We start from the raw sequence: 9,877 nt of genomic DNA, 5'->3' as shown, positions 1-9,877 counted from the left end.
AAAGGAAGACGCGGCTAAAGAATGGCGTCGCCATGTGAAAACTGGCCCCACTCTCCACATTGCTGCCATTAATGTTGTTTGTGGGTGCATGTGAGTCCGGCATGCGTTTTTTATCTTTTTCCTTTATACCATATTTTACCTTCCACTGTGAAAATGGAAACGGAAAACGTATTGTGTCCTTTTGAATGTACCAAGTACCAACCACCGACGCACTTCTGTGGCCTGGAATATGGGTCCGTGATCAGCGTTGCAACAAAAGTGTCGGCACACCATCGTGCAGCTTCCTGGGTTCCTGGCGCCAACCCCCATCCCGAGGCTGGAATGAGTTTTCATTAGTGAAACTACTTTGCTGGGCCTAAGGCCTTGAACTATAATCAAGTGGTTTATCATTCGGTGACGTTAACCTTGGGTGTAGTTGAGGCCATGTGCTTGGTTCGGATACTGTGCATTAGCAGCTATATGTTCCTGGAGATGAAGGACCCATTTATAGATATGGGCACCCAGATACTACGGATTCTCTTGTGATCCCTTGTGCGCTTGTGCCCCAACGACCCAAACGTATTCATAAAATCATATCAGATTTATTGTACTCATGGCCCCCCATGGAAATCCAATGAATAATATTAGGATTTCAAAATTAAAAATCATTCCAAACTTTTTAAATACATTTATTTTTCTTATTTTCAGAAAATAATCAAAATATGCTTAAGTAATTAAAAGCTCTCAACATTTTTTATTTTCTCCCAAGATGCAAATAGAAATCACGAGAGGAAAATGTTGTAGGCTTGTAGCCAGGTTCTGGCTGGTGCGGGTGAAAAGTGAAAACAACCTTTTGTTTCTCCTTTCAAATCATACCACAAATATAAAGCATCGAAGAAATAAAAGAGTTCCAAATGCGAGATAGCTGCAAAAATGGAGGTTCCATCAGTGGGTCCTACTTTAACTGAGCCTGGCAATTACTAGAATCATCAATGCGGAAGTGGTCTGATAGGCACTTCAATGAGTCCGTGACAGACAGCATTTAACTACAAAAATTTATGGTCTTGGACCGGATCCATATAGTTAATAGGTCATGGAAGAAGACACTCGTAAATTTGGTGAATGGGCTAGCCCAGGATGATTCTAATCGTACCTCGCACCAGCTCCATTTTGCTCGGATCACTGAGATTGAAATCAAATTTGGCCCGGGCATGAAACTTGAAACCAGGGTCTGGTTCTGGGCGGCGTTCCAATTTGTACTCCTGAAATTAACGACAGGCTTTCAAACCAAACCCACATGATTATGTTTGCCAATTTTTGCGATAACAGGACAGCAACACTAGGCGGCATTTCAAATTTTCAAATGAAAATCCATATATCAGGCTCAGCCAAACTGGGCTTCCAGCTTAAAATGGGCTTTTATGTGGGCTGTTCCTGAACTCTAAGAAGTCCAAGGCCTGGTACAAAAGAATTAAAGGGAGAGGAAACGACACCCTGTTGTAGATTAAAAATTGTAGTTCTCTTCCTTTAAAATTGCCATTGGCATTGATGTATGAACAAAGTCATAAATTAAAAGTTTTTAATTTTGGAAGAGAATAAATAGGATGTGAAATTTAAAAAAAAAAAAAATTATTTTTTGCAATATTTAAAACACAATTAAGACAAATGTTTCTAAAAGATGTATAAGCAAAAAAGAAAGGTAAGTGTTAATAGAAGATGGATTTTGATTGAGAAACCAATTTTTTATTTTTATTTTTTTTGTTTTTTTTTCTAGTTTTTTATTTTTATTTTTCCAATTCTATTTTAATTTTATGTTTTGCTATGGATTGTAGGGGTTTCCCATGTGGCCATGTGGCAGGCCACCTTTGCTTCACGTGGCATCCTTCTATCTTTGTCCGAACGAGCATAACTAGATCGGAATGTCCAATCCGGCATATGAGTATCAATAGTTGGCTATATTGTGTTCTTCTAAGACTGCACGATGCATTTTGAATAGGTTTCCTGACCCACTCCCACAAGTAATCATTCTTCTTATGCCAGAAGTACGCTCGATGGGATGTCACCTTGTTTTTGCAGGTGACCTGCTACACACTGCACCATACAACCTGCAGACTGAGGTGACAAATGAACCATCAGGTCATCCTTACTAGCAATCCCTGTCAATCGCCTAAAGGGTGATGATTGCTCTGTCATCAATTGTGCTGTCACCATGACTGCGAAAGTTAAGAAGCCACCTCGGCATAGATGTGACACCGTTTTAGACACTATAAAAGCTCTCCTCCAACCCAAAATCAAGGTACGCGGGCAATATAACACTCCTTTAGCTCCAAAAAAGGGGGCAATATCTTGAATTGACATTAATCATCTGACTTGAGCTTCAGAGGGTGTGTCCAGACAACCTGTCCGGACATCTTTCGTAGGGAAGAAGGGAGAAGCACCGCTGCGAGTTGACTAGGCTTCAACATGGATGACATAATGAGTTTTTTTACAAATAAACCAATGTGTTTACTAGTTTAATTTCTTTTTATGTAGTTGTATTTTTTTTATTATTATAAATTTTTATTATATTCCAATATTAACCAAAGTGAATAGGAACTGGAAGAGATCGGTCAATGATATGATGTGTCTTAGGGGAACCTTTTCACTCCCTCTATTTTTTCTGTTCATGGTGTACGCGTAATAACCCTAGGCCGGGCCAATACAGGCAAAGAGTAGGAGCCAACCTCGAAAAACAAGGGCCCAATATTTTATTAGCAAATTATTAAGGTAGGCCAATCTTTTATCAACAAATAGAGGGTAGGCATCTGTTATATATGATGTCCAAGTTGACCAAGCAGTGAATTTCATGCAGAGGGATGGAAGGAGGTCGGACTGATCAGAACGAGGGAGGTGGAAAGGGCAGCGTTTGCGTGACGGGGGCCACAGGATTCATAGGATCATGGCTGGTTATGAGGCTTCTCCAACGAGGTTACTATGTTCATGGAACTGTGCGCGATCCCGGTTCGTACTACTCGTAATTCACTGTCTTGGTTTATTTTCTAAGATTTAATACCATTCATGCATTTCATATCATAAGCTTATAACGAGGGTCTGTTGCAGCGGACCATGGTAAGGTGAAGCATCTTCTGGAATTGCCGAAAGCCGGCACGCATCTGAGCTTGTGGAGAGCAGATTTGAAGGAAGAGGGAAGTTTTGACGATGCTATTCAGGGATGTGTTGGAGTCTACCATGTCGCTTCCCCTATGGACATATCGGTTAAGGACGCCGAGGTAATAATTTTTAATTGTTAGCTTAATATTTCCATGAAAGAGGTGATCTTTTTGGCCATCTTCCGTGATTGCAGCCTAGGCATTTGAAATGGTTAAAAAAAAAAAAAAAAAGTGGTATGGAGCAATTTCTGTTTGCAACAAGCTTGTATCCTGAACCCCACCCGATAAATACTTCTTTTGTTTTCTCCAACGGCGTGGAGCACTCAAAAGAATAACATATTCTGCAAATGTCTAGTCTCAGTGCAGCCAAACAGTTTGATATTTGACTATTAATTATTACTATTATTATCATTATAATAACTGTTATTATCATATGTTGATAAATGATAACAATGGACGTCCTTTCCTTTGGTAAAGATGAATAATATTATATACTGCTGCGGCAGAATGAAATGATAAAACCAACAGTAAATGGAATGTTGGACATCATGAGGGCCTGCACTAAGGCCAAGAGCGTTAAGCGGCTTATCTACACTTCAACCACCGGAACCATTTCCACTGGGCCACAACCGCCTCCGCTTGAGTTTGATGAGAGCTTCTGGACTGATATAGACTACTGCAAGGCTCAAAAGATGACTGCATGGGTCAGAACTTATCTTTCTTTTTTAACAAAATTACTACACAATTAATAACCATGGGCCGGTAATTAACAAGAATACTATGATCCTGGCCTGAAGATTTTAGTTGTGCTGCTACAGATGTATTACGTTGCTAAAACCACAGCGGAGAAAGTTGCATGGGAATTCGCCAAAGAGAAAGGCCTTGATCTTGTCACCATTCATCCCCCTTTCGTGATTGGTCCTTTTATTTCACCTTCCTTGTCAGTTGGTGCTAAAATTTCACTTGCCTTGCTTACTGGTACGTCTGAAAAAAGTCGAACTTGATTGGCTACTTTGATTGTTACTATTGTTATTATGCCACGATCACTGCATATCCACACACCATGACATATCCTTCATGTTATATACATATATAGGAGATGAACGCAGCTATGTGCTCTTGACTCGAGGACAAGCTGTGCATGTAGAGGACCTGTGCAATGCTCATATATACCTGTTTGAGCATCCAGAAGCAAGGGGACGATACATTTGCTCCTCTCATTGTTTTGAGATCACAGAGCTCGCTAGGTCATTGAGCAACAAGTATCCAGAGTACAATATCCCAACCAAGTATGCATGCCTACTGAATGACTATATGCTATATTAGATTTTGATGCACTGGCTCTTCGCTAGCTACCACTTGATGAACTTTGTATATTGATTTTTGCGCAGATTTGAGGGTATGGATCAATTCCCGAAACCCGTTCCGCTCTCTTCTAAGAAACTATTGGACCTTGGATACAAATTTCAGTACAATTCGGAGGAATACGACATTGGGGATGTGTGTGCTGAAGCCATTGAATCATGCAGAGAGAAGGGGCTTCTGCCACTTCCGGCTGACAAGTAAGAAGCAACGAGACCAGAAGTGATGGATACTGTCACTCTCTTTTATCATATTCCTTTAAATTTGACAATTGTGCACTGTTTTGTGATAATGCTGACCACTAAAGCTGTGATTTATGCGGTTTTGCTCTCATTTATGTGGGATTTCATGGCCATTGAATTTGATGTGTGATTTGCCTTTAGTACCCCACACCCCTGGCGTGGGCTTCGGTCCATGAAATGTAGACCTAAGTAACTAAGTACGTCAAATTTTCAGGCTAGGTCTCAGGAAAGCCTGAGAGAAGTTGGAGGCCCTGGATCTTGGCAGGTAAACATAGGCCACCAAATCGAGGGGTTGGTTGGGTTTGCACCCAACCAGAGCCCAATCCAAATATATAAACGTTCAACTCTTACGGTTTTACTTAACCCAACCCAACCTCAAATCCAAGATAGTCAATACAAACGTAATTTATTCTCATTTTTCCAAACTTGGGTTAGACATGTTCGGATTATTGAGTTAAATTTGAGTTGAGTTAAACCCATTTGTAATGAATTTTTAAAATTTTATCTTTTATACATTTATACCAAAACTTAAATAATAAATAATATATCATTCTAAGATAACAATAAAAAAATTTATTATCTTGCATAATTAAATTTTGATACATCACTTTGAAAATTATTTGAATTATATAAATTGAACATTGTCATGTGAAATAATATAGATTATAAATATTATAAATTGTTAAATCGAATTAGTTAAGCTTGTTTTGGTTGAACTCTTGACTCAAGCCCAATTCAAATTGAGTTAGGGCCGATTTCTCTCAACCTAAGCCCAATTCAAGGATTATAAATATTTTTTCAAACCATCCTAAATATCATGTTGGATATAAACTGATTTAGACCAACTTGTTTAAGTAGCACCACACCCTAGGCAAATTCCAAACTAGTTACTTGGAAATGCAACATCAATATTGTTAGTAAGAGAAAAGCAAGCAATATTTTCCTTTTCTTTCTAACCATGAATAAAAAATTATAGAAAACTTGGTATGGTCTAGTCCCCTTCTAGTTATGCTAATTTAAGAATTTTTGTTGTGTTACTTATGCTAATGTGAACCAAGGTAAGCTGGAACCAAGGAAAATAAAGTGTATATTTTTGGGATATGCAAATGGAGTGAAAGAGTACAAACTATTGTGCCCATATTCAACATTCTCCAAATGTCTTATTAGATATGATTTATAATGATTTTGTGATGTTAAGTCATAGGAAGAAGCAATTTGATGTAGAAAACAACTTCAACTAAAAGAGAAGGTGGAGTTTGCGCCTAAAGTTTCAAGAACCATCGAAAGAACAATTTAAGTGCTGAAGTCAAAGGAGAAAGGAGTGCAACATCCTAATGATAAAGAAAATACATCATAAGAGTAATAATATAGTTTGATTAGAGATAGAATGAGAAGATAGATTAAACCATCTCAAAGGTATGCTTATGCACTTAGTGTGATAGAAAACATTGAAAATAAGAAACATTGTACTTATCATGAAGTTATCACTAATAGGGAGTCTACATAATGGATTGTTGTTATGAATGAAGAGTTTGAATCTTTTCAAAAGAACCATATTTGACAACTAGTTGAGAAGCCTAGTCAAGTTGTCTATAATCTACGAAGGCTTGTTGAGCTTACAGGTGAGTTCACACTTTCTTTCAGCTAAAGGGCTACACATAAAAGGAGGGAGTGGGTTTCAATGAAGTGTTTTCTCTAATTGTGAAACATAACTCAATCAAAGTGTTATTGCTATGATTGCTTTATTTGATTTAGAGTTAGAGTAATTTGATGTCAAAATTGATTTTCTATATGGCGAATTGGAAGAACATATTTGTTTACATCAACCTAAGGGATTCATTATTTCTGGAAAGGAAGACTATGTTTGTTTGTTGAAAAAATATTTTTATGATTTAAAGTAATCTTCTAGGAAGTGATATAAAAGGTTTGATACTTTTATGATTGGTAATAACTACTTTAGGACTAAGTATGAAAAAAGTGTTCATCACAAGGAATTTAAAAAAAAAATTAATTTTTTTTAATGATTCTTTCACTTATTTATTGTTGTATTGATGACGTGTTAATTACCTAGCTATAAGAATATGTCTAATGTCAATTGGTTTAAAACTTAACTTAAAAGGGGAGTTTAAAATGAAATACCTTAAAATTGTGAAGAAAATATTAAGTATGATGATTCATAAAGATTGAGAGTCGGGGAAATTGTATTTTTCACCAAAAAAGATTGAGAAAGTGTTGGAACATTTTGGAATGTAAGGGTCAAAACCAATGAGTACTCAATTAGTAGCTCACTTCAAACTTTTAAGTGTTTTATCACCAAAGATTAAGGAAGAGGGGGAACACATGTCATGTTTTTTATGCTAGTTCAGTGGGAAAGATCATGTATGCTATAGTTTGCACTAGGTCAGACATGCAGTTAGTGAAATGAATGCTTCAATACTTGAGAGGAACATCGCATGTTGGCTTAGTATATAATAAGAGAAGTAAGTCTCTAAGGCAACTGTTGGTTATATTGATTTTGACTATACTGGAGATTTGGATAGAAGGTCTCTAATAGGATATGTATTCACTTTATGTTATAGTGTTATTAGTTGGAAAACAACCTTGGAATCTATAGTTGTTTTGTCAACAAATGAAACAAAATACATGATTGTAGTAGAAGTAGTGAAAGAAACTATTTAAGCTTAAGGGTATGATTGGTGATTTAGGCTTATGAAACAAGGTTTGACTATTGTGTATTGTGATAACCAAAGTGTTATACATTTAATTAAAAATTAAATATTCCATGAGAGACCAAATATATTAAAGTTAGAATGCATTTTATTAGAGATGTGATTGCATGGGGTGCTATTATAGTGAAAAAAAAATCCCTATAGTGGACATTCCAACAAATATGATGACTAAATTCATTCCTAGAATTAATTGTTTAGACTTAACGGTGTTGGTAGCATTTGAAGGCTCAGTAAAAATGTGAGAATAAAGTAACATGAAAGACTTTTAATTTTATTTGAATCTTAGAAATTTAAGCCAACATGGAAATTGTTGAAAAATGTCTCATATTCCATTTTGAGTTAATTAGAAACGTCATTAATAGTTTCTTAATATGATATATTCATTTAAAGGAGTTTCCTATTATCATAAATGAAATATCTTATTGTGAGATCTTCTTTTAGGAATAGGTATATTTGACAATTATATCATTAGTTTCTTATATGAAAATTTTCTATGTAATTAGGAAACTATATAAGAAAAGCTTTTAACTTAAAAGAGGGAGTCTTTTTTTGGGTGTAATTAAGAATTTGGGATTTGAAAGCTTCAAGTTGTAATCTTTTTCAACAATAATGTAAGTTATTCCCCATCTTCATGCATAAATATAAGCTTTAATTTGAACTATGTAAATGGCTATGTGCTTTGTATGTGTGTGTGTGTTTTTTATTTTTATTTATTTATTTATTTTTTATCATTTTCTTATTTTTCTCATTTCTACTTTTGTTCTTTGTTGTGGTTTTCTCATAATGCTGTCTAAGCTAGAAATCTACCTGAAAACTTGATTTTTTTTTTTTTTAATAATTTGAAATCTAATTTCAAATAAATTTATTAAACTAAAATTTACTATATGATTTTTTTTTTCAAACCAACCATGACTTATTTATAAGTATTATAACTCTATTAATCATCTTATTATTCAAGGTGATTATTCTAAATTTTTACAATAATTTCCATGATAAAATATTCTCAAAGGTTCTTTACAAATTTTTTTAAAAAAATTAGAGATTAAGTTACAGTAATTCATATAACTCAAATTAATACACGTTAGAACATTTAACATAAATTAAAAACAATCATTTAGGTTGTTATTCGCTTTGTGGGACTTGTTGGAACTTTATTTAGTCTTTTTATGGTTTTCATAAATTATATCCAAGTCTAAAATATTTAGGGAAAAAGGTACGCATTTTCACACTACTTATTAGGGCATCTTGCACCCAAAGGAATTAAAAAAATTCTAGGTGAACATAATAACATTGCATATCAGAATATAATATTTCATTTACCTGATATACATGAAATGAAACATTATTTACACAAAATTAAATCCATCCAAATTATCATTTTTGCTAAATCAATCCTTCATCCAAAGACAAATATGATGCAAATATTTACATTCGATTAGACAATGTATTATTATTATTATTATTGATAGGTAAATTTTGTTCCCATTAAGACTTAAACACGAAACCTCCCACAAATCCTCTCTATCCTTTTACCACTTGAGCTAGGTCTCAAGGGCAATTAAACATTAATGTATTATTGTTATCGAACTTTTATCGAAAGATACACATTTGTATCCAAATATACACTTCATTCAGGGTTTTTCTAAAATAAAATTTCGTGTCTTTCGTATACTAAAAATTTCACCTCCTTCTTGATTTGCTATCTCTAGGGTCCTATTTCTTATTTTCTTTTCTTTTCATTTTTGTCTTCTTTAAGGTCTTTTTATTCTTATTTCTATTTCACACAACTATTTATTTACTTTTCTTTCCATACGGATGCAAAATAAATATGATATAATATAATTATTTAATCTTAACTCAAATAATATTATGCTATAATTTAAAATAATTAGTTTAAATATATAAAAGTACTCCTAAATTCTTGACAAATAATCTCCATTATTTGTAACAGTAATATATCACTAATAAATTTTAATTTCATCTTCTAAACACATCCAAGTAATTTTGAAGCTTCACATATTTTTAACATTAATATATCACTAATAAATCACTAATAATTAGTTTGAATAATTTTAATGCTTCTGATAAATATTTCTCTTTGATTTATATGAATTGTCTCATCAACAAATAATTATTGAAAATTTATTTTAACATAATTTTTACTAAAAATTAATTAAAAATACATATAATTGCAAATAAATTTTAAAAAATAACCATATACTTTGAATCACTTGCAAAATATCACAATAAATAAATAGATCTAACTTTCAGTAATAATATCTATAAATTTTTTTACTAAAATCCAAAAACCCAACATTGGATCCAAAATCCAATTTTGTAACAATATTCTCTATATAAAGTAGAATATCTTCCTAAAATTTCATATGAAATTGATTATGTTTAGTCTATCAAACGA

The 9,877-nt window shown here is 33.8% G+C and overlaps 1 protein-coding gene across 1 annotated transcript; it reads left to right on the top strand.

Annotated features, from left to right (window-relative positions):
• The first annotated feature begins 2,834 nt into the window (after positions 1-2,834).
• Positions 2,835-4,694, top strand: LOC117905400 (dihydroflavonol 4-reductase-like). The gene is made up of 6 exons (XM_034818328.1): positions 2,835-2,979; positions 3,079-3,248; positions 3,635-3,832; positions 3,947-4,106; positions 4,225-4,417; positions 4,520-4,694. The coding sequence occupies exons 1-6, from the start codon at positions 2,835-2,837 to the stop codon at positions 4,692-4,694; spliced, it is 1,041 nt and encodes a 346-aa protein (XP_034674219.1).
• The last annotated feature ends 5,183 nt before the right edge of the window (positions 4,695-9,877 follow it).

Source organism: Vitis riparia, chromosome 18, assembly GCF_004353265.1.
Source record: "Vitis riparia cultivar Riparia Gloire de Montpellier isolate 1030 chromosome 18, EGFV_Vit.rip_1.0, whole genome shotgun sequence".
Classification (NCBI taxonomy): domain Eukaryota; kingdom Viridiplantae; phylum Streptophyta; class Magnoliopsida; order Vitales; family Vitaceae; genus Vitis; species Vitis riparia.
This window is presented reverse-complemented; position numbering and strand designations above follow the sequence as displayed.

What these genes read in the sequence shown, in the direction of transcription:
- LOC117905400 (XM_034818328.1), top strand. Translation starts at nt 2,835, where the DNA reads ATGGAAGGAGGTCGGACTGATCAGAACGAGGGAGGTGGAAAGGGCAGC. An exon ending in TGGAACTGTGCGCGATCCCG is followed by an intron (nt 2,980 to 3,078) that starts GTTCGTACTACT and finishes GGTCTGTTGCAG; the next exon opens with CGGACCATGGTAAGGTGAAG. An exon ending in TTCACTTGCCTTGCTTACTG is followed by an intron (nt 4,107 to 4,224) that starts GTACGTCTGAAA and finishes ATACATATATAG; the next exon opens with GAGATGAACGCAGCTATGTG.